This window comes from Tasmannia lanceolata, unplaced genomic scaffold (genome assembly GCF_043159265.1).
Source record: "Tasmannia lanceolata isolate RefF3 unplaced genomic scaffold, GAP_Taslan_0.1 ptg000006l, whole genome shotgun sequence".
Lineage (NCBI taxonomy): Eukaryota > Viridiplantae > Streptophyta > Magnoliopsida > Canellales > Winteraceae > Tasmannia > Tasmannia lanceolata.
Genome location: NW_027518683.1, coordinates 26624018 through 26649686, shown reverse-complemented (window position 1 = coordinate 26649686; position 25669 = coordinate 26624018). Strand labels below are relative to the sequence as shown.

Here is a 25669-nt window from a genome sequence, read left to right as displayed (position 1 = left end):
GAACCCCAAAACCTGTCATTCACATAACAAAGAACTACCCGAGAAAGCGATGAGTACCACAAATATGCTTAATTATGTTGATATTGAAAAAAAAAAATGAAAGTTTTTCAATACAGTTGATACAAGTAGGGTTATAATTAATATGTGTTTTATAAATTATATCATGTGCAATCATGATGGACATGAAGAATATTTGTTTCTCAACTCAATCACTGCAGATGACTTTATTTTATCAACATAACTGAGCAGATATTTGGATCAGCTTCAAAGAAAAAAAAAAGACTTCTTAGATATCAATGAAGCTGATCCAGATTACCAAAGGAGAAGAATTTGACCAATTGACATGCACAAATACCATAGTAAAATGCATCTCATCTGATTCATAAGATTATTAGTCTGCTCTAAAAGTTCTGCCAACTATCACAACAAGATATATGCTTCCCATTATTCAACCCGATAATCGGATCATTATCTCTAGAGATCTATCAATCAACTTTTAAAGGCATACTAATGATCACAGAGAGGAAAGTTAAGAGAAACATCCTTCCCTTCAGTTTTAGGTATTGAACCAATATTGGAACTGAATTCAGTAATCTGACAAGAAGAAAGGCCAAGGACCTTCTCCATACAGTAGTAAGTAGTTCTTTCTATTTGTCAAAAATACTTCATGAACAGATGAATCAACAGATCATGGTCTCATGTCCATAAATTAAAGTCTTCCCTAATTAGTTGTATCCTAATCCAATCAAAATCAATCCAGTGCAGGCTTCTAAGAATCAATCACCATAAATACCGAGCAAATTGATCAATATCATCCTTTTTTTTTCCTAAGTAAACTAGGGATCAAACTCATGTCTGCATTTTTGAGACAAAGAGACCCATTAAAACCCAATCTTATTTGCATCCTGAGAACGAACATTTCTCCTAAAATAGGTTTGGCAGTGATGGTGACAACGGCGGATAGAAAAGTGCAGGACAGTAGCTCAACTAGCACAATACTACCCTCTTCAAAGTTCATGACCTGTAAACCAATACGCACACACACGAACGCACCTGAAAAGCTAGAAATACTCATTAAGTTCTATTCAAAATTAATAAGCAATATAGAATTGGAGAGAAATAACTCAATAGAAGAATGAAGGCATTGGGACCATATGGTCCTATGTAAAATTTACAAAAGTATGAGGCAAAAAGGGGGACCAATGGGTCGCTTACAGTTATTTAACCATGGAACTCTTGAAGAGATCCATTTATTAGAAAATTACATTTTCTATGACAGTTCAGATTAAACTTGAAGCAGCTTTTAAACCTTTACAGTCCCCATCACTTGATAAATGGGCACCAAGTCTCCTCCCAGAGCTTAACTGATATGGTACAAAGCCCAATGGGAAAAAACAGAAAACGCCCGACTTTTCTGTGGGTCTCAATCACTTTTAAGCTGTGGCTCTATTTACACACATGATCTCCATATCCTTCCCTCCAAAGATACAACAATTATGGAAACATCGTCATGGTATCGACGCCGGTCCCCTTGCGGTATCTCAAGCAGCTCGTGAAATTCCATACCTGCAAAATTAAGAATAGGATTGTTACATCATAGTCATACTGAACTTATATGGATAATTTAGGCCATGTTTGGAAACCATGAATTTTTTTTCATGGAATTAATAGCTTACCAAGTGTTGAGAGAGGGGTAGGGAGAGTGAGAGTTGAGAGAATTGAGAGAGAATGAGTGAGAAGATGATGGGAAAGTGGCTGAAAATAAGGAAACAAAAGCTCTATTTTGAGTACAGTTTTTCCTTTCTCTGTTTTCAGACACTTCTCACCCTCTTCTCCTCATGCCCTCTCAACTCTCTCCCCCTCCCACCCTCTATGCAACCTCCCACCACTTTATAAACTAATTGTTCATGGGAAAAACTTTCATTGCTGCGAAACATCGCCTTAGCTTTACTTTTTTCTATAATTTTCGTGTTTGGCATATGGGTCATACCAGCTTTCTTTGCTGCACGAAAAAGTACTTCTTCAACAAGGTGTTGTGCAGGATCTCCTTCGGGTGACAATGCAATGAACAGTTCAACTTCAGCCACTGCCTCTTCATTTGTGAAGTATTGATAAAGCCCATCAGATGACAGTATCAAAAATCTATCTTTTGGGCCAAGTTTGTGGTGATAGAGAGATGGGATACATGTAATGTATGGAGAAGTTCCAACATAATCGATTCTGAACATCTCAAGAAGGGCATTGTTCCACTTGGGCTGCAGAAAAATGAGAGGTCGTTTTAAATGTCTAAACTTTGAAATCAAAACTTGTAGAGGACATGTAACGATCAACAATCAAATTCCAGAATTGCAATTACTTGATGACATGGAAAGCTTCTTGTCTAAACAAACCGACAAAAAGTTATCTATATAGTAATCTATGTAACGTGGATTCTTCTGAATTGGTGAAGTACCCGTGTCAGACAAGTGTCGGATTCCAATATTTTAGGATTCATTGCAACACTTCTAGATCCCGTTGATCTATTTTCTTAAATATAGCAACAAATTTACAATTATCATATGTTAAGAGTTTTAAGCTATTTTTATGGAAATAAAACATTATATTTACTTAACCGACCAAAATTCTAAATATGTAACCATACTATCCTTTTTTTTGTTTGTTGATGACATAGGGTATCCCCACCCCAATTTAGGGCGGGACTAATCCCTATGGATGCAGGCAATCACCCGTAAGCCACACGCATCGGGTTTACTACGGGAGGATTCGAACTCGCATCACTGGAGAGCATACCCATGACTTCTAAGCAAAAGAGCCACACTTGTCCGGGCCATACTATAGTGTTAAAGAATTAAAATTAGCCGAATCCATGAATACTCATTTGAGGTTAGCAACATCCAACACTCAATACCCGAGTGTTGGATGTTGATGACATAGGGTATCCCCACCCCAATTTAGGGCGGGACTAATCCCTATGGATGCAGGCAATCACCCGAAAGCCACACACATCGGGTTTGCTACGGGAGGATTCGAACTCGCATCACTGGAGAGCATACCCATGACTTCTAAGCAAAAGAGCCACACTTGTCCGGGTTAACCATACTATAGTGTTAAAGAGTTAAAATTAGTCCATGAATCCTCATTTGAGGTTAGCAACATCCAACACTCAATACCCGAGTCGGATTCCAACACTCGTATCGGTACTCAAGCAACATAGGTAGTAATATATGTTCGGAGGATATAAGATCTATATCAAGAAGATGGTCAACCATATGTACATATGCATGCAGAGTACCTTGATGCATAGATTTAAATTATTCATGTGTCTATGTGCATGCTTAAGCTTAGATAATGCTTATAAAACTCTACCTACGCATACCTGTTTTAGAAATCCAGCGCCAAAAGCACGTGTGACCTTCAACGAACCCTTCACGCGGTCATTCACAACAGCGGAAGGATCATCTGTATGCTCATTTCTGATTCTCTGAACTTCCTGAAATATAACATGACAGAAATCACGCAACGCTAAATAAAGTTTGTTACACCCATAGAAACATCTAAACAAACAGAGCATAAGAGTTTAAGAATAAAAGAGAAACATGAAATTGAAGAACCTAGTCATTTTACCTCTTCTACAGAAGTACTATGATCAAAGGAGAGTTGAAGGGAAGATAAACTCGTCAATTGATCAGGTTGATCCCCATCAGACGCTTCTAAATCGTGCAAAGTTTCCTCGTTAATCCGTTCCAAGTCCTGATGAGACTTTCCTAAAGAACCCCAAACATCAGGCTCTGCCTTCTGAGCTAGAACTGCGCGACTATCCCCTACATTCATCAGATAAACATCCTCTCCCTTCATCAACATAACCAAAACGCACGAACCCATCAGAGCTAATTCAGGATTTTCCATAACCATCTTATCTGCGAGATCCAAATACGCCTCCTCGGTGTTTCTCAATGCCTGAGAAAGAGCTTTCAGAACATCAGAATGGTTAACTGCCCTTTCTGAACTGGACTTACTCAACTGTTCCTTCAATCTCCGCTCGAGTTCCAATCTCTCCCTATCCCATTCACACTTCCACCTCCTCTGATTCTCCGCCCATTTCTTCGCCGCCCCTTTAAACCTTGTCTTTGAACTTTGACCTCTAACTCTTTTCGATTTAAAATTCCAATCAGAATTCAAATTCAAATCCAAATCCAAATCACTTCCAAACGGATAATTCTCGGTATCAACACACTGAGAACAACTACCATCAATCCCCTTAGTCAATTTAGAGCAATCAGTCTCAATGGTCTGAAGTTCTGATGATTCTTCCTCACCCATATTCGAATCTATAGTAGATTCAAACTTATCTTCCCACAACAATCCTTTTAACTCCTTATGAACAGCAGGATAAAGATTAGATAATAAATAATCAGGAGCATCAGGTCCATTAAATCCATCATAAATCCCAACAAAAACCCACCCATGTTCTTCAGAAACAACAACATGAACTCGATCCTCCCCTGCTTTCCCCTGCGCCCACTGAAGATTCTGACTATCCAACGAATCCTCATCATCCAAACTCAAATCACTACTCAAATTCACGATCCGATTCTCTCCTCCATTCTTCTCTGATCCATCAATCCAATCCACTTCCTTAACAGAAACCACCCCTTTAACCGGCGTAACAATCGAACTCCGCCCATGAGAAATCGTCTTCGTCTTTGCAATCGCATTCTTAAGAACACGAATCAAATACCCTTTTTTCGATCTGGGTCTAAACGCAAAAGCCCCATGAGAGAAACTCCTCTGAAACTGATCAGACCCTTGCTCCATAGGCCCCGAAAAAAGTCCTCGATCGAGCGGGCCCGACATGAATCCCCGCTCTATCGGACCCGACATGAATCCTCTTTCTAAAGGACCAGAGCCCGGAATTCCGCCACCTAAATTGCCGGAAAGTGGGCCTGAATAAAGCCGAGGTACTGGTTGAAGAGGAATTGCCGCAAAAGAGGTAGAGCTCTCGAAAGCCGCAGCTCGATCGATTGAATTATAAGAGTAGAGATCAACAAAAGCTGTTGAAAGAGGAGTTGAGGTGTTTGCGCTTACGGAAGCGCCGGAGATTGATCGGAAAGTCGTAGTAGATTCCTCAGAATGAACTTTGGATGATGAAATTAGAGTTGGATTAGGCCGAACATAACAGAAGGAGTGGCCTAATCCTTCATCCAACGGCTCAGATATCACGACTGCGATGTCGTGGCGGCGTTGCTTCCCGCCGTCGATGGAGAAGCAGACACTCAGCTTCTTTAATCCGTTCCCCATCAAAAAAAAAAAAAAAAACAAGAAAAAGAAACCGAAGAGAAACCAGAATCGGGAATTTATTTTCCTGTTTTTCTCTACTCGGAGGAGAAGGAGAAGAAGAAGAAGAGGAGAGAATGAGAAGAAGAGGAAGGAGGGTTTGACTTTTGGGTTGAAATTTAATCTGTTCAATTATGATTTTTTGTAGTTTTGTATACGGCGTTGACTGGAGTTGGGGTTGAGTAAACCATGGGTTAGGTTGAGTGGTTAATACTATTATTAAATTAGGGTGGATGTCCAAATTTGAGGGTAGTGAAAATGGTCAAAGAAAACGAAAATCCTTTGATTAATTGCTTTGTGTTGGAAAAACGTGCCAGTCTTTGGACATTGTGTAAATGAAAAGCTATGCGTGATGATATTTTCACCCCCTGACAGTACTTGCACACCCCCTTATAACGTGATTTGACATAAAGTTACCAACTCAAATCAGTTATAAGGAGGGGGTGTGCACGTAATGCAGGGGGTGAATAGGCTGTACCCCGTAAAACTTCTCATCAGATGATCCTAACCCTTCAATCTATTAGTGGGGATTTCTATAATAGATAGTTCCTCTATAAATCTAAGGGCTAGGATCATCCTAAGGAGATAATTTATGAGGCATAACATGTTTACGTGGTGGCCCAACAAACGAACAGTTTGGAACATCCTAAGCCTTATCGCAATCCTCGTCTTAGCATTTTCCTATTTGAAATGATCAAACCTAATGGACTTTTGCTCATTAAAATTAAATCAAAGTAATTCTAATCTGGGTTCCATCAAAAAACAAAATAAAGGAGCTACCATGTATATAAAGGGGGCGGAAATACCATTTGGGAAATTTACAAGTAATTACAAAGGAGGCTGAATTTATTAATGGCCGGTAGTTTCAACTCTATTGATCTAGGAGAAGTGAGACATAGTCCAAATTAAAGACCATTTTGCTCTCTTCATCGCCTTTTATAACTTTTTTTTCAATTTTCTCATCTCCTATTGCTGTTGTACTCGATGCACCGCAGATTCAACCTAGAAGAAGAAGAAGAGGCAATGGCGGAAATAATAAGAAAATCAATAAAACTTAGGTTGAATTGGTAAAAATAATAATTAAAAAAAAACACTTGGATATATGAGAAATAACAAACTTAGGTTGAATTGTAACCATGGTTTTAAATTTCGACTAAAATCCGAAATTTCGAACCGACCGAAATCCGACTGACACCGAAATGCATCAAAACCGAAACGGTCATTTATTTCGGCATTGTGGTCGAAATTTCAGAATTTCGATCGAAATTTCGGTTTTTCCAAAATATGACCCAAAAAATATGTTCTTTTAATATTAATTTAATATTTCACCGAAATTTCAAAATTTCGGTCGAAATTTCAAATTTTCATTGTCCGAAACCGGTACCGAAACCGAAATTTTAACCCTTGATTGTAACCGCCTTTGACAGCTGGGTTAAAATGTGTAAATTGATGAGAGTAGTGCCATTATCAAACTATGATAATGTGGATACTTTACACTCTATTGTACATATTGTATGAGAAGTAATGGAATCCGGTAGAAGGAGATCGTTCCTTAGCTTTTTTTTGACCAAGAACGAATCTCGAATTTCCTACAACTAGAATTAAATATCACTTTAATAAAATTAGATTCGAATTTGGTCAATGATCGAACCAAGTTTTTATAACACCCAACAAATAGTAGTAAAAGTCAGACGCGCGACCATCGATATTAAAGAATATTTACAAATTGGGTGTTGAATTCCTTTAAGAACCTTTGATATACGATTACAGGTGTCGGCGAATTATTGTGCCACGTGGCAGCATTGGGTTCAAGTGTTTGAGAGGAATTGCTCCTTTTTCTTTGATGGAAAAACAATGGGTGATGATAAATTCGTACCCAAGTTAACGTAATTTGGTCTCAATAATAGGGGTGCGCATTATCCTACAGGGGGTGCGAATTTATCACCTACCAAAATAAAAATGTTTCATAAGTTAACAGGGGCAGGTGAAGGTACCGTTGGGAATACTTATTTTACAATCCAAAATAAATATTGGCAGGCACTACTGTTTTGATAACGACACTACTCAATTTGTTTTTATACTTTCTTGTTTGCAAGTTGATTGTATAAAGTTTTGTAATATACATTAAAAGTTAATTAAAAAAATATAAAAATTAGTGCAATTATCAAAATATGATATAATTCTTGCAAGTCTCTGGAACTAATATATTATTAGTTACCGTTGATCGTAAATAAATCATGCATTTAAAAAATTCCAAGTTTTAGTTGGTTTGTAATTTTCTTGGAAACATAGAGAATTTTAGATTTTGGAAAAACATTTTCATATAAATGGGTTTAGCAAACCTTGGAAGTTCATTTTTCGTGAAACATTTCAATAAAATTTATTGTGTATCAAAACAACCCTTAAAAGAACACTGGAGACATACTATAAGATCTCTTTTTTATGAAATTCCTTTGGCCTCCAATTTTTTACAAAAAGACATCGGCCATGTTTGGCAACCTTGAAAAGAATATTCCATGGAATATATATGAGACCGGTTGTGAGAGATCGGCTGACCATGAAGTAACTTGAGAGGGTGGGAGTGAGAGGAGCTTGAAAATCAGAACAAAAAATAAAAATAAATTTCAAATAGGTAATTTTCTGACTATTTTTCAGGGATCTCTAATGCTTTCTCCACTCCCACCAACTCAACTCTCTCCCTCTCAAACAATTGGGCCCATAAATATTCCATGGAATAATCTTTCATGGCTGCCAAACATGGCCATAATGACATACATTGTGTTTCCATGTATGAACCATATCTATCATCTAATCAGGGCAAATGCCCATTAATCCAAAACCACGTGCCCCACTCTATAGGTAGACCTAGCAAAATGGAACCTGTACCCGGGGGTACACCCGGCCCGCAGGAGTACGGGTACCAATTTCATTACCTGCGAAAAAAATACCCGTACCAGTGACGTGGGTCTGGGTAAGGCGTTGGTGCCCGCGGGTTACCTGTCATTCGGTTTTCAACTTTTTATTCTTAAGTCCTAAACACTAAACAGTAAAAAATAGACTATGTAAGTGGGTCAACAAAACAAGTCAAAGCAATTAGACTATGTGAGTGGCCAACAGTCAATTGCACTTACATGTCCCTGTGTGTGGGACCCAAATTTCAATGTTCAGGATTGATCCACCTAGTTAACTTTAATTGGGTGCTGAAATTTGCAACGAATGGTTGGTAAACTTACAACAATTAACAACAGTATAGGCCGCGAAATGAATGAAATCATCATTGCAGCAAAGGTTTTTTTTTTTTTTTTTTAAATAAATATAAATTTATTGGGTTACCCAACCCGCGCGGATTGGGTCCGGGTACATGAAAAACCTACCCGTAGAATCACGGGTATTTTTTACCCGTACCCGTGCGAGTTACCCGTTTGCCGGGTCTATCTATAGGCCATATGCAAAAGATCGCACTAATCAAATGTCAACCTTATGAAATCAACAAAACTATTCGAGCAATATAAGCCGTTTGATTGGGTCTAATGTTGGTATTAATTGTGGATTAATCAAGAGGTGAATCATTCAAATTGGACGGCCTAAAACGATGGGAATTCATTAATTCAACATTGTTGCAGTTTAAATACTGAGTTCCAATATACTCTCAATTAAAGCTACTGCCAAGTCATAAATAAACTTACAAAATCTATTTATGTGAAAATTTATAACTACGTGAATCTTGGGAACCAGTCCTAAATAACATAATGGATATGCCATGTCAGCCACACTATGAAGATGTGTTTGTTTTGTTTTTATATTTTGTAAGTGGTGGGTGGCTATACATTATTGCACATCAAGACACACCCACTTAGTGTAAGTGGGAGGGGACAAATGTCACATATTTATTTATTCATTTCTGTGTATGACTTGGGAAAAAAGGTAGGGAAGCACACACTTACCAAGGCTTCTAATAAACCAAAGGCAAAAAGCTTTATTTTCCACATCCACTCCACAGGAATAACAAACTTCATTTTGAGATTTTCAAAGGAAGAATCATTCAATCTAACAAATAGAATAAAACCATTGAAACCCACTTCCCCACAATCTATTGCTTCACCCACCCACCTCTCTCTCTCTCCACATTGACATGGATGAGCTCTCTATAAATATATACATAAACTGCAGAGAAAAAGGAGGGAAATAAGATCATTGTCACCCCCAAAAGATCTTCAAATCCGGAGATCATTAGTCTCTATTGAATAATGACCCACATCTCTTTCAGGGGCTAAACAACTATTAGGTCATTAGTTGCTCATTCATGTGTGCATTGACTTCCACCTTAAAAAAAAGTAAGAGAAAAGTTTCCCCTTTCATCTTCCACCTTGACTTCAATTAAAACCCAACATGGTAGTTTTTCCCTCCATCGACATCATGGGCTCTATTGATGTGTATGTGTGGGTGGGGGGACCTCAATGGCAGGCCGTCCACATGTTTGGAGCCTTAAGAGACAGATTGGCCAGCGTTCTTATCTGTTCATTTCTCTACTCCATGTTCAAAACACAAACTCATGCAAGGTAAAACATAAATAGCTTAGGAGAGTGACTATACAGGGGTGCTTGTTCTTACCCGCGGGCGTTGGTGCCCGCAGGTTACCCGCCATTCTGTTCTTACCATTTTTACAATCAATGGTAAAAGGCAATATTAGTCCAACACATGTATATGAAATCAATACCATTGATCTTGTAGAGCATCGTGAGTAAACCCACAGTCTTAATCTCATCCCGAACGGACATCCCATACATTAGACAAAGAACAACAAAAAATCATCAGTTGAGATATTAAGGCCGAACCCTAAGAGTAAATGAGGCTTGATTGATCAAGGGCTTGAGATAATCCAATCAAGATACTCTCACTTGCATTATTACTTTTTTGGTAGGTAAAATGTCTCTTAGTAAGGAACGTAAAATTATCAAGGGAAATTCTATATTCGCCCCTTTCTCTTCCCTGGGACAGCCCATGTAGTGTAAAAGACTAAAAGAGTAGCCTTATACACTAGAAGGGGCTGTCCCAAAGAAGAAAAGGGGGCGAATATTTCACTTCCCATTAATCAAACCCCACCTTTAAAATCTTTCTCTCCATTGAATAATGACTTCTTTAAGAATACGAGTATTTCAGAGACAAGAAATGGTAGCCATTGAGCAGGCATTAATTCAAAGACCTTCCCCCATCCAATTATATCCACCACCACCACTAGATGTTTAGTGCTCCATGTCAACGACATCTCTGGCGTATACATCTTGTCACTATGTATGTCAACGACCACATTCGAATGCTAGCCGGCGCATCCAAAGTGTATACACTGAAGAAGCCTGTATTTGGACTTTTTGGTTGGCTATAAATTCCTCTCTTGGAAACATGGTTTTAAATTCATTTCGGCCTAAATGCTGAAGAAAAGATATAAAATGTCTTTTCTTTGGGCAAAAATTTCGCCGAAATTACCGAAATTTTCCATTAAATAATAAAAAATTAATATTTTAATGAAATTTCGGCCGAAATTATTGAAATTCGACCGAAATTTGGTACATTTAGGATATTTCATGGGTGCGTTTCGGTTTCGGTCTTGACCGAAATATGAAATTTCGGCCTTGGCCTAAACCTAAATTTCAGTCCAAATACCGAAAAAGATACGAAATGTCCTTTCTTTGAACCAAAATTACCAAAAATTTTGGCTGAAATTCGGTAAAATAGTAAAAATTTAATATTTTAATGAAATTCCGGCTGAAATTCCCTAAATTTCGACCAAAATTTGGTACATTTTGGATATTTCGTCGGTGCGTTTCGGTTTTGATCTTGCCAGAAATCTGAAATTTGTAACTGAAATTTCTGATTTCTTCTAAATTTAAAACCATGGTTGGAAGTTGGAACAATTCACGGGAGATTTTCTTCTTTCAACGGATTGGTAAAAATAACTCTTGCAATTTCCAATTATATCCAAAATCAAGGTTTTAAATTTCGGTTTCGGTACTAATCTCGGACCCCACTGAAATCCGAAATTTCGGGCCAAAATTTGGTACTTCGGTTCGAAATTTCAAACCGAATTTATGAAAGTTCGAACCGAAATTTCAAAATTTCAGAAATTTCGGCCGAAATTTGGAAAAGGCTGAAATTCTGAATTTCGGGAAATTTCGGTTTCGGTCCCCAGATTTCGGCTGAAAGTTAAAACCATGTCCAAAATTGCCATTGGGAAACCTGCATAAACTGGTAATTTTGCTAACGTGTTTGGAAAAGGGCGTATCGAGGCTAACGGATTGAGGGTATTGTGGTCATTTTATAGAGAGGATTCTAAGTTAATGCGCGTAATCACCATCCATATTCGTTGTGCCAAAAGAGGAATAATCTATGTGCGGCACTAGACAGGAATCTGGGCCGTCAGTTTGAAAGGTGACAGGAGAAATGGGGAATCGGGACCGTCAGTTTGGATTGTGGTCGGATCTTATCCTATCCGCTTTATTCAGGTCCATTCCATTCGCGTGGCATAAACGGAAATTATTAGTCTCTAAGAAAAAATACAGGGAATTAGGTTTGAACAGGAAAAATATTGTTAAATGTCCCTACTACCTCTACAAACTAAAAATATAGGATGAACGAATCCTATTCAATTTTTACCCGGGGAACCTTCAATTCATGTTATTATCTATCTAAATTAACTACAATCGTATCATTTCCCTCTAAATTGTGGAATGAAAAAAAATTCTTCCATAAAAATTTACCTAAATCACTTCCATTACTTTCGCTCCAACCGTGCGCTCGTTCTTATCTGCTTGTTCCTCTCTTCTCTAGTGTGAGTTCTCTTTGTCTCTTGGCTCCATCTCCATCTCCATCTCCATCTCACATGCTTTGTCACTCCCTTTCAATGTCTTAACTCTTCCTCTCTCTTTCTCTTGGTCGGTACTCAACATCCCTATTGGGTCATGGCTTCATTTCGTCTATGGACATCAGACTTAAGGCCCATGACACTAGCCACAAGGCAACAAGGGACCAAAAACCGTTCTTGGTCTGGACCGCCGGTGGAAACCTTTTTTTTCTTGTAGTGACTTCGAAGATATGATGTTCTCTCTTTCTATGACTTCCTCCATTTTTTTTCTTTATTGGGCACCCGCTACCCTAGAAGGACGCATACACTGCCCTAGAAAAAGATACTACCCTTGAAGGAGATACCCACTATGCTAGAATGAGACAACTGCGACACTTAAAGGAATTATACACTACCCTAGCAGATACCCACTATCCTAGGAGTTAGCCCGTTACCCATGGAGATACCAACTACACTAGGGGACACTCGCTATCCTAGGAGACATCCACTACCCTAAGAGGAAAGCACTATCCTAGGAGACATTTCTAAAAAATCCACACACTACTTTCAAAAAATACCTACAATACTATGAAAGGACACATGTACTACGAGAAAGTGTCATATTGGATGGAAATATTTAACACCAGCAGTGAACAAGCTTCTTTACCGGACGGACCACTGCAGATATTTTTCTTCGGCGTTGGTTTGAGCTCAATAGCGTCAAGAATTCCTCAATATTGCATGGGAACAGATTTTCGAAGAATTTTTCCCTTAGTTTGTGTAATCTTTCATGTTAGTACGTGTCTCCTTCTATGGTACCGTGTCTCTCCATGAACAAAACCGTAGTGTTTCTTCTTCAATAGTAGTGTAATATTCGTCATCTTATAAAGTAGTGTGTATCTCCTTGTAGACTAGTGTGTGTGTCTAAATTTAGGCTAGTGTGTGGATCCTTCCGTAATAGTATGTATCTCCTTTCATGATACGCTGCTCTAAAAGGATACCCTGACTACCTTGAAAGGACGCATGCACTAGGCTAAATTTTTTTTATAAAAACCTTTATTAGTAAATTTTTTGTTTATGTATATGATCAAAATTTAGATAGCCCCTAGCAAGTTTTAGTTTAAATGGATTATAGGTTGGTGAGTGACATATTTTAAGCACTGGTTAATATAGGGTTATTTAATTAGGTCTATGGACAATTTTCTTGTGTTACCTAATGTGGAAGGAATTTTGCTTTAGATTTATGATTAAGTTCTTTTTCTTATGTTTTGACTATTGTAATACACCACAATGACCAAAATACCCCATAAGAAATTTGTTTCCCTCCTTAAAGAAAAAGGGTATCCTTGTCCCTGCCCAAGATTAGAGATTAGGGTTTCTCTTAAGTTAGTATAAATACTAACTTAGGGCTAATCTTGTAGAACATGCAAAATCTAGAAGAAACGGCTGTGGGAGAGGAGAGGAGTCGCGTGGAGATCGAATGAGGGAGATCGAGTTTAGAGGCTGAAGATCAAGATCAAGGTAAGAACTCTTCCCAAATCTAGAGATCATGTTCTTGGTATAGCAAAAGTTGGGGATCTACCTCCCAAACGATTTGATCTCTTTGTATTTTCTTCTTCAAATGTACTTCCATCCTTAGATCGGTGTTTCTTGGGGTTGTCTCGTGGTAGGGATCCCATGAAAATCGTGTTTGATCATTTTGTTAATCGGAGAACGAAAAATAAGGTTTTGTTCCTCTCAACCCAAATTTATTTATGAAGAGTTTTGGCGGAATTCTAGCGGGGTTCTCGGGCTCTTTGGAAGCTCCTCGCTCTAAGCTTTCCACTGAGCCCAACCGCGTCCAATCCCGATGTGAAACGATAAAGTTAGAGCCATTTCTGTGCCAAAACAGTGAAAAATTGCATGTCAGGAAAATTAGGTTCATGCAAGGGCAGCTGACCGGAAAAACGGCCGACGTCTAGCAAAACCTCGAGTCTGATTTCAGACGGACGCCTTGCAAAAATCTTGGACGTCCGACACGACAGTTTTTTTTCCTGGCAGCTCAATTTCGAAAATTCACAACTTCTCCGTTTTCGACACACTTGTACTCTACGAACATGCCGAAAATGCGTAATTTCTGTTAAAAATGGTTTAAAAAATGTTTGAGGACTCTATAATGAGATTAATTTCAATATAGTAAGAAGAACCCTAGTAGAAGAACCCTAGTTAGGTTTACCTATCTCTTCCCGGTTAAACACCATAGGGTGTCTCGTGTCTTTACGAGGTTATATATAGCATTATTTGGCATGTTTATGAGTATTTGAGTAATGATTTGATACTAGGTGATTGAGTTCGAGTTCCGAACATGTTATAACTTCACTTTTGAGGTACGTTTTATGTTGGATATGTGATTGACCTATATCCTAGAATGAACCCTGTAGTACTTTGAACATCGATTGGGTGATGGTTTTTTATTTTAGAAAGATGCCCTCTATCCAAATCTTCATCCGTAGCAAAAGGAGAATCGGTTGTGTTAGGAGAATTCTTTGGTAGGTATTTCCACTAATGATACAATAAATGAAAACCGTACTATATCGTTGATGTTATCCCGAACTTCCTAAGTTAGGACTCAGCATGCCAATGTGTAATTATCTGGTTCTATTATTGAGAAATCCATGTTCGTACACGTTGTTGATTCTAATTTGTTACGTCACCGTACATGATATGTAATTCTATTGTCACTTGTACACATGGAATCCTCTTTCGTGCTGTGTGATGCATGGGTTTTATTATGGTTTTGTGTCCGACACTCGGTATATTTTGGTCGGGCCTTCGTGGTCTGTGCGGTATACTTGGATATTTGGATACATGGGATGCTTTGGTTGGGCCCTCGTGGTTTGTGCGGTATTCCCTGTATTCGGATGGCGGTATTCACAGGTTGTTTTGGTAGGGCTCTAGTGGTCTATGCGGTATACCTGACACGTGGGTTGCTTTGGCCGGGCCCTAGTGGCTTATGCGATATACCCTACGTATTGAATACTGGAGACGGTACGACGTGGCTTGGGTACCCAGGTGGAGTTGTGAGATTATCATTTTGTTCTTGCCATGCTCGATTTGAGGGAGCAAGGGTTTTTGTGAGCATTGGATATTTGTATTGTCATTATTCTCTCATAGTTATCTTATCATTGCACTTGTTTATTATTCTATATCATGATTCCGTATTTGCCTTGTTCGGTTCGAGAGAGCAAAGGTCTTGTGGATGTTGGATATTTACACTGTCGTCGTTCTCTTACGATTTATTTTACCATTACACTTGTTGGTTATTGTATTCTTGTGACCTTTGTTATCTTATGGCATGTCTGGATCCGTCATGCATCCTCATATAAACGTACAAGGCTGTTAGCTGACTATTGATAATGTCTTGCGGATCCTTAGAGTTAGCTGAGATCGTAGCCGTGAGCTCGGAGATCGAGCACCGTTGATATCGTTGGATTAATTTTATTTCCATTATTATCTTTTCGTGAGTACTTTGAGAACTCTGTAATAATTGGTTACTCTATTTGGGTTGGTCTGTGAGAATAGCATTATTATTATTTGTCCTTTTGGATTTCAGTGGTTTGTTAGCGACTAGTAGTTGATGGAATAAAATAAAGCATTTCTGCCTTGTGAATTATTCTGGTGTACTTTTCCTTGCATATCTGTGAGGTTTCCTACGGAATATGATTTATTGATCTTGAAAACCACTTGTTAATCTATTCTTAAGCATTAAAGACCCAACAAACCCTCTTGAGCCTTTCAGCCTTGAGATTCCAAATTTGACTTTTGAGAGGATTTGATCTAGGTTATTTGTATTCTTGTGAGATTGTGAGGAAGTGTTCTTTATTGTAAATCAAGCCTATAAGAGGCCATATCAAAGTTTATAGTCTTCTTCAACATTGTAAGAGTTTTTCAACTCGCTCAAAGAGGGTATATGATTCGGCCCCGGTAAGAAAGGAGAATCAAGCTTGTAAGAGGGCTCTTTGATCCGGCCTGATAAGAAAGAAGGATCGTTTAGTGGAAGCGCCAAGGAGGTCTTGGCAAGTGGGCGTAGACCTTAGCAAGTGCTAAGGTTGAACCACTATAAAAATCACCGTGTTCATTCTTCTTCTTCAACATCCTTCTACATTGTGCTTGGTAACCTCTTTCCTTCACTTCTAAATATTAAATTTCAAAGTAACAAGGGTTAGTTATCTTAATTATTCAAAATTAGAAAAGAAACCCAATTCTCCCGCCCTTTTGGGTTGCCTAGTGTAATTTCATTTGGTATCAGAGCAGAAGGCCCTTATATAGATAGTTGAATTCTTAAATATCTATTAATCATCCAACTAGCTTCTCAAATTAAGCCAACTCCAATGAGCACATCCACTAAACTAGCTAAAGATGATGTTAGTCCTCAAGTTGGCCAGAAGAAATATAGAGGCATGATCGGTAGCCTATTATACTTAATTGCTAGTAGACCCGATATCATGTTCAACGTGTGTTTGTGTGCTAGGTTTTAGTCAGACCCTAAAGAATCACATTTATGTGCAGTAAAATGAATTTTCAAATACCTTAAGGGAACTCCCAGCCTAGGGTTATGGTATAAAAATTCGAGCATCTTAACCTTGTTGGTTTCTCCGATGCTGACTTTGCCGCTTGTAGAAATGACAGAAAAAGTACAAGCGGCACATGTCAGTTCCTTGGGAGATCCTTATTTTCTTGGTTCAGTAAGAAACAAAATTCGGTTGCGTTATCCACTACTGAAGCGGAGTATATTATTGCAGGAGCTTATTGTGCACAAGTCCTATGGATGAAGAACACCCTCATTGACTATGGCTTGCATCTTAAATGTGTTCCCATTCATTGCGACAACACAAGTGCCATTAACCTCACCAAAAATCCAATCCAACACTCTCGGACCAAGCATATAGAAATTAGACATCATTTTCTTAGGGATCACTCACTCAAAGGAGATATTTCCATTTAATATATTAACACAAATGATCAACTTGCGGATATCTTCACCAAACCAATCAATGAAGACCGTTTTTGTGAAATTCAAAGTGGAGTCAGCATTTGGAGTATGAGCCAAGTTAAAGAATTTGACTATCATAGTTGTGATGTGTTCAACTCCTCGTATTAACCCCATGATGAAGATGTTAAACCCTTAAACTAAAACTCATTCAATTGGTGCTCATGCCCTTTTATAGGGGGACGGTACCGTCACCCTTAATCAATTCACCTAATTCATTGGCCGTGTGCCAACATCCTCACCATGATTAATACAAGTTTTGTATGTGTATGTATGCATTTCCCCAAAAAAAAAAAAGAAAAAAAAGAAAAAAAATCTTCGGATGCCCGCTCGTAAACCTTCGGGTGGTCGAAAACTGAGAATCTGGTTTTTTACCCTTTTCTCTCCCTTTCCCTCCTAGGGTTTTTCTTCTCCCCCCATTTCGCCCCCTCCTCTTCCTCCGATTCGGGCCATTTCGCGTAGATTCACCGCCTCCATCATCTTCCTCTCGTCTCCAAACCCCTTTTCTCTTTCATTTTTCTCCATTTCTCTCCATCCTTTCTTCCTCTATCATTTTTTTCTCTCTAAAACCCTAGATCTACCTATCCACTCTCTCACAATCCCTCTTTTTCTCTTCTTTTCCCTCTCCTCATCCTTTTTCCCTCAAAAACACTACCTTTACCCCTTCCAAAACCTTTTTTCTTTTTCTCACCCTCACCTTCATCCTCTTCTTTCTCTCTCACCTTTCATGGCTTCTCGCGCCTCTGCTCCTCCCCGTAAGCGTCGTGCCGGATCTCGTCGTACGGCACCCGTTCCAGAACCCGATCTCGTGCTTGAAGAAGAACTCGATGAAGAGGCCGCCGAAGATGTTGGTCCTAGTGATCCTCGGGCGGAACAAGCCTTCCGACGGGTAAGTGATAAACAAGTTATTCGTGGGCGTAAAATAATTCTAGAAGATTTTGAAGAGTTTGGACTCCAACCTCTATTTGTTCGATTTAATTAGGAGACTTTGGCCACCATTCACACCGAATCCTATCCTCTTCCTGTCAAACAATTTTACGCACATCTTCATTTTCACACGGACTACTCTTTCTTTGAAACCGTCGTCAATGGCGCTTCTCTCCGTGTCACTCGTTCCGAATTTTGCCGCATTCTTCAAATCCCTAACACCAGCTCCCAAGTTTTCTTCTGGCCTAGCACCATGCACGATCTTGAGAACTCTTGTCCTTCCTCTCACGAAGTTTATCGTACTGTTTGTAAGACCATGCCTAGTGGTGATCTTCGCGACATTCCCGACAATATTCTCAAATCCACGAGTAAAGTTCTTGATAAATTTCTCACTCACAATGTCACTCCCAGAAGTGGTAACAGTGACATGGTTCGTCACTATGAGATCTTTCTCATCTATCACATTCTCACTGGCTGCTCTCTAAATCTGGGTTACATTCTATTTCATGTTATGGCTGAGCAGTGTGCTAAACCCACTGCAAACCTTCCCTTTGGTATGGTTCTTACTCTTATCTTTAAGGCCAAAAATATCCCCCTTGGTCCTGCCGAACGCCTTAAGCCTCCGGTTCTTCTGAATGCCAAGTCCATTACACTCATGCAACTCGATCGTGAACTACCGGCCCACCCTCCTCCTGCCCCTCGCTCACCACCCTCTGACCCTGAGGAGTATGAGCATCCTGAGTACCAAGAAGGTTCGGACCTCCCCCATGAGGAGTTTCGTACCACGTGTGAACTCATCAATCTGCACTTTTGCGGACTTCAAGTCTCCATGGACGTCCAGACCATTATTCTCCGCACTGACTATCATGCCATGGGCACCCGTCTTGACTCTCTAGAGTGGACTATGTGCGACGGTTTTCAGACTATGTGCGATGGCTTCCTGACTATGCACGAGGGCTTCTCCACTCTTGGTAGTCACCAGACATCTCTTGAGGACCAGGTCTCTACTCTTTGGGCATACCACCACCACCAGCATCCTCTTCCTGCTCGTTAAATGATGAGCCTTTCCTAGCCTTCATGCCATTTTGACTTTTTTCACTTACGCTTATCCTTTATGGGCATGTATCTCTCTATATATTTGGTGCTGTTATGTCAGACTTTATTAGGTTATTCTCTCTTACTAGTTTTAGACTTCTATTTTGGCTACTCCGGTTGAGCCCCGTGGCTCTTCTTTACTTTTCTATGGTATGGATTATGTACTCTCACTTTGTAGTTTCTATGGATCCTATCGTTGTTGGTATCACTCTCTATTTCTATTTGTTGTGCTTCTCTTTCTCATATTCTCATTTTTTATGGGTTGATGCTATGGCTCATTCTACGTTGCTTTGTTCTTCTATTATTTGGGGTCCCTTTTTGCTTTTAGCAAAACGGGGAGAATAGGTGGAATTGATTGCTGTGCTCCCATTTCATAAAATGCTATTTCTCAGGGGGAGCTTAAATTGAGGGGGAGCATGATTGTCTCAGTTTATCTATAAGATTTCCCACCTCTCAATCAATTCAGGTTTGCCATCAATAAAAAAGGGGGAGATTGTAAGCCCAACGGTTCAACTATCACCCATGTTTTGATTGATCACAAATCTAAATTGATTGAAACAAATAATCTAATGGTTTTGCTTGTTAGTATTGTAATCCAAGTTCAGGAAATCCACAAGCAACTCACATGGATAGTCTCACGACAAGTGCAATCAAAGGACGACAACGACTCATGGATGGAAAACGCAAGAGAAAAACAACCTTGCAAGACCCACCGAGAAATTAAGCGTGTTGAGAATGAAGACCAAAAGACTTAGGCGGCATTTTCACATCTCTAGAATGTAAGTCAAACCTCTCAAGGTCCAAATTGTATCCAAGGCTCATATAAGATCATATACATACATAACACACCCTAAGGATCCATCAAAGGATCTTTAAATTGACTGAACAAGGGTATAAATCAGTCATAAAGATTTTGCATGTTCGGACGCCCGAAGCCCAAGGATCGGGTGCCCGCAACAAAAGGAATTTTTAACCCGAGAGACCCAAAATTTCAGAGACGCCCGAAGGGTTCTCCGGGCGCCCGGATCGGACGCCCGAGAAAAACTTCCGGACGCCCGAAGCCAGTAAATTTGAAATTTCTTTTTGCAACGGCTATTTTGCGGGCTTCCGAGAGACTTCTGAACTAGCCGTTGGAAAGACAAGAAAAGGCTTTTTTTGGGTCCTATATAAATGAGTCACATTCCTCATTTATTTCTTCTTCCCCCACATTGAATATGATTTATTGATCTTGAAAACCACTTGTTAATCTATTCTTAAGCATTAAAGATCCAACAAACCCTCTTGAGCCTTGAGATCCCAACTTTGACTTTTGAGAGGATTTGATCTAGGTTATTTGTATTCTTGTGAGATTGTGAGGAAGTGTTCTTTATTGTAAATCAAGCCTATAAGAGGCCATATCAAAGTTTATAGTCTTCTTCAACATTGTAAGAGTTTTTCAACTCGCTCAAAGAGGGTCTACGATTCGGCTCGGTAAGAAAGGAGAATCAAGCTTGTAAGAGGGCTCTTTGATCCGGCCCAATAAGATAGGAGGATCGTTTAGTGGAAGTTCCAAGGAGGTCTTGGCAAGTGGACGTAGACCTTAGCAAGTGCTAAGGTTGAACCACTATAAAAATAACTGTGTTCATTCGTCTTCTTCAACATCCTTCTACATTGTGCTTGGTAACCTCTTTCCTTCACTTCTAAAAATTAAGTTTCAAAGTAACAAGCATTAGTTATCATAATCATTCAAAATTAGAAAAGAAACCCAACTCACCCCCCTTTTGGGTTGCCTAGTGTAATTTCAATAATAATTACATAATTATTAAGTTTTTTATTTACCTAATGATAAGTAAGTACTTGCTTATTTATCTCATGAATACATGTTCAGGACCCGAAAAGTCTAGCTATTAATATTCGATACTTACTAGCTAAATTTTTTAAAATGTTACATGCATTAAAAATTAAGTAGACACCATTAGAAAGCCGTAGACCAAATACCGTTTCGTCGACTATCTCAGCTTCCTAACATTGAATTATAAAAACATATTAAATATTTCCTCCCATTATAGGATAATGAGAGGAGGAATGATAGAATGAAGGGCGCCCTTGCAAAAACCAACTTCAAGGGCGCCCCCATTGGTCAATTTCAGCGAAAGTGCTTTTATGATGGCGCAGAAAAAAGTGGATGGCACAGTAAAAAGTAGAATGGATTTGGGTTTTGCTAAAATTGACCAATGAGGTGCCCTTGAAGCTGGTTTTCGCAAGGGAGCCCTTCATTCTATCATTGCTCTAATGAGAGTATGTCTTTTATAATAGGAGTTAGGTTAATGTCTTTCCAACCCTCATATATTAGTATCATTTTAGGATTGAGTTTTAAGGGTTAAAATGTAATAGTCTCCAATTACAAGTGAACCGTCAAAGCTGAGTTAGAGTTGGTGCCCTAAAACCTAGTATATTTCGCATGTTAATCAATAAATTTTTTTTTTCATGACAATTAATGGGCACTAACAGTTAAATATGTGTGATATGCTACTTGTTATTGATACGTATTTGTCCTTAGGTAGCAAAGTACGAAACCTATGCTCATGGATTCACATATCCTAGAGAGCAAGGAGATATGGGATTTCGGTTCTTTGCAGACCTTAGTAGTTCCTAGTTGGGGTTGAGGTTGGACACCGCCTCCTGTACACAACTGTCATCTATCTTGCCTACATGCATGAGATGTGGTGTGACTTATCTCAATTACTTGCGTAGTAGACCCTAAGCAAGATAGAATGGGGACGGCAATGAGACTGCGTACTGAACATGATCACATTAGAATAGCTTGTGGACAGGAGATAGTTGAGTTATTCTACCAGATAGGACCCTGTGGACCCCGATCCGAGAGAGGACGAGCCCCCATCGGCCTCTGGATCATCCATGTGTGAAGGTGAGCTCTACCAAGGAACTCTCGAAACAGATGCCACCCTCATAGCATAGCACGAGTGGCGATAAATGAGACACCTCTTGATCCGAGGATAAATCCTCAAACCAAGACGTACCTAAAACAAACTCAGAGTCACCATCCATGGATAGGCCATGGAACCCAAAAAACAAATATGCTCTGTATACCATGGATAACCAGAAATATATATGGGCTCGTGCCTGATTACGAATTGAGAAGGTCCGAAGAGCACCCTTAATTTGTCCGAGTGCAAGCACTTGGTCTCTTATGCCATATATTATTAATCTTGAAGAGTCTTGGGTGAAAATCATGTAAAATAGGAACAAATATCCCCGAGTGGACATCTGCCTAAACATGCATGACCTAAACATGCATGACCCGGGGATAAAATAATAAGCATGTACAAAATAAATAAAATAAGTGTCGCCTAATCACAGCTAGGTTATGAGCGACATGCCTAACTGGTGTCTAAGTTCTGGTGGACAAACACATGCATGCTACTACTAAAGGTATAAGGCATGTACATAAAAGTAAGAAAACACAACAAAATATACAGCACAACTTGACTTCACACACGACTCGACACAATAAACCCTAAACTCTAATGTGATACTTGACTCGGACCAAGATGGCCATCCATCTCGGCTGCTCTACATATCCCGGCCTCGGAAAGAATCAGAGTCGACGTAGTTCGGTAACCTATTCTAAACTACGATGCCTAACCATCTAAAACCGCTATTCTAGACTCGATCAACTAGACCCGACTAGTTTTTAAAGCTTTTTGTACGATTGCTTAAGTTCAAGTGAATTGAATTTTTAGGACTCCCTATATGCCCTAACTAATGCAAGTTACTTAGCTTTAAGCTAATGCATGTGATTTCTATATCCTATGTGTAACTAGGCTGTGTATCCTACGAAAAACCATGGGATTACTAACGCATCCTAGATCTAGCCATCGGCTCGACCAAGTACCTAACCGACCACGACTCGAGGCCTCCTAACTCTAGGGACACTCACACGACAAGACACACAAAGTATCAACATAACTAGGACAGACTCCTAACTCTAAGACACCCCAGATATCTAGGACAAACTCCTAACTCTAGGGGAAGATCTTTTTAAAAATAGTTGTAAAAGATTCGTTTGAAGATTTTTTTGTATTTTTGGAATGTTTGAAATGTTTATTTTGAAAGGTTTGACTGAACTTGGGATAAGAATCCCAAGCTGCCTACGTACCTCGTGGAAGAGGATCAAGCCAACGTAGTTCGGAACAGATTTTCCTAACTACACTCCTAATGACTCAAAACTTTTGAGACTTTTGGATTTTTCAGATGTTTTTGATGTTTTTAAGTGTTTTTAGATTTTTAATTTCTAATGTACTTGTGATTTTAAATGATTTCAATGCTCTTGTGATTGTAAATGATTTCAAAACTTATGGATTTTAAAAAATTCCAATGCTTTCGCCCTTTTGATCAAAGGCCAAAGGGAACACACAAAGTAACACCCTAGGGTACAACCCTTAGGGTAAAGGGGAAACCCCAAATCAACAAACAAGATGTAACAATCCACAAATGAGTAAATAAGTGTCCCAAGAACAGTGAAAACAATCTAAGATCTCAAGCAGGAAAGCTCTAATAAGACTGAGTTAGTCTCGAATAAAGAAGAATGACATCAACTCTAAAGGAGGAACTCTTAGCTAACCACACAAAATAAGCGGTGCAAATGCGTCAGTGACTTTCTAATAACGCTACCAAAATGAGAATGAGTTAAGGACTCTCTAAAAGACAGAGAGGCTCTAACATGGGGCTAGGTAAGTCCCCTAAAGAGGAAACTCTCTAAATGAGACAAGACTTGTCTCCAAATAGAGACTCTATAAATGAGGCAAAGCATGCCTCCTATACACAAAGGCGGGCTCCAAGTATTCTTATCATCGCCCATGCAATGATGAAAAGGGTGCAAGGTATCTAACAGACCAAGTCGGTCTTTAACCTAAAGGAGGGTGTTCCACAAATGAGGCTCGGCAAGCCTCCTAAAAGGGTAAGCTCTATGAATGAGGCAAAGCCTGTCTCCTATGGGCAGATTCCCCTAATGATACCAAGGTAGTCTCCTAAAGGTTTGGTTTTTCTACTGAGACATAACTTGTCTCCTAAAATGGGGCTCTAGATGACTCTTTCACTGCCCTTGCAATGGAGAAAGGCTCAACTATCTAAAAGGTGTCTAAAAGACTGTGTTAGTCTGCTAAAAGAGGAAGGGGAATGCTACTTGGACTGAGCAAGTCCCCTAAGGATGGGCTTGTTCTATCGAGACATAGCTTGTCTCCAAAAGGGGAGGCTCCGGCTAGCGCTATTATAGCCATGAATTTTGATACTCACGTTAACATAACAAGAGTACAACTTAACTTAGGAGCTACAATGGACCTAATTCATTCTGTATTGCCATACAATAACATGCCGCAATAGCTCCAAATAATGATGAACGAGCAGAGAGACTAATGCAGTATTCATGTGAATCAATTGGTTAAATTCTGCACCATTCAACGTATTGGTTCGATGTTACTTCCTACATAATTCTCTCTCTATATATCAACAGACATCCAACCATCATTGCAAAAAATTACTTCTCTCCAGATAACATCTCATATATATATGGGCAGATAATCACTATTCAAATATTGGATACCATACGGAAATCATTGAATCGGAACAAGATAAAACATCATATGATAACCGTTTAGCATGTGAGAGCAGTCATGTAACCCAAACAGCCATGAAAACACTATTGCCACAACCAAGTAAAACTACCTCAGTACACTGATTACCCATGCCTAATGAAATCTTGGAACACTTTTTAACACTAATTTCCCATCTAATAGAAGCCCGAACTACAAAATATAGGAGCTCGTAATAATAGTTGCCACACAACATGCATCAACCCAAAACCTTCAAGGATCAACATAATAAAGCCTTGAAAAGGTAAAACTGAAATTTGATTTTGAATAACACATTTATCAAATTGAAATAATGGCATTTGGATGTTAAGAGACAAAAGGATGGGATCGGTACAATCATAGTTTGCCTCATGCAATGATTTATATTCTCAAATTGAATGGGCAGGGAAGGTACATAGTATTAACACAGCTATGCTATATACTTCTTCCAAGGTACCACATTTATAAAACTATCACAATGATGCTAAGAGTCCCAAATAACTCTTGCAAATCAATTGAAACCATATTATTATTCAAACATCATGGGGCTGATATCATGTGCTTAATCTGTGCAAAACAGGAGCTGACTTATGGGGTAAGAACAGGGCTGCTATGGAGTAATAAAAGGGCTGCTATGGGGTAATAACAGGGGCTGACTTATGGGGTAATAACATGGCTGTTATGGGGTAAAACAGGGCTGCTATGGGGTAATAACAGGGGCTGACTTATGGGGTAATAACAGGGTTGCTATGGGGTAAAAAAAAGAAGGGCTGCTATGGGGTAATAACAGGGGCTGACTTATGGACCTATTCATGG

General features: G+C 39.2%; 1 protein-coding gene across 1 annotated transcript; it reads right to left on the bottom strand.

The window, feature by feature from the left end:
- Positions 1–1128: 1128 nt before the first annotated feature.
- LOC143880169 (putative protein phosphatase 2C 23) lies at positions 1129–5440 on the bottom strand. The gene is made up of 4 exons (XM_077382954.1): positions 3625–5440; positions 3377–3490; positions 1991–2255; positions 1129–1566 (listed from the first exon to the last, which is right to left on the bottom strand). The coding sequence occupies exons 1-4, from the start codon at positions 5296–5298 to the stop codon at positions 1451–1453; spliced, it is 2169 nt and encodes a 722-aa protein (XP_077239069.1). The 5' UTR covers positions 5299–5440; the 3' UTR covers positions 1129–1450.
- Positions 5441–25669: the final 20229 nt, after the last annotated feature.

Coding starts and splice junctions, on each gene's coding strand:
- LOC143880169 (XM_077382954.1), bottom strand. CDS start 5,298: ATGGGGAACGGATTAAAGAAGCTGAGTGTCTGCTTCTCCATCGACGGC. Junction 3,491..3,624: donor ATAGTACTTCTGTAGAAGAG/GTAAAATGACTA, acceptor GTTATATTTCAG/GAAGTTCAGAGAATCAGAAA. Junction 2,256..3,376: donor GCGCTGGATTTCTAAAACAG/GTATGCGTAGGT, acceptor ATTTTTCTGCAG/CCCAAGTGGAACAATGCCCT.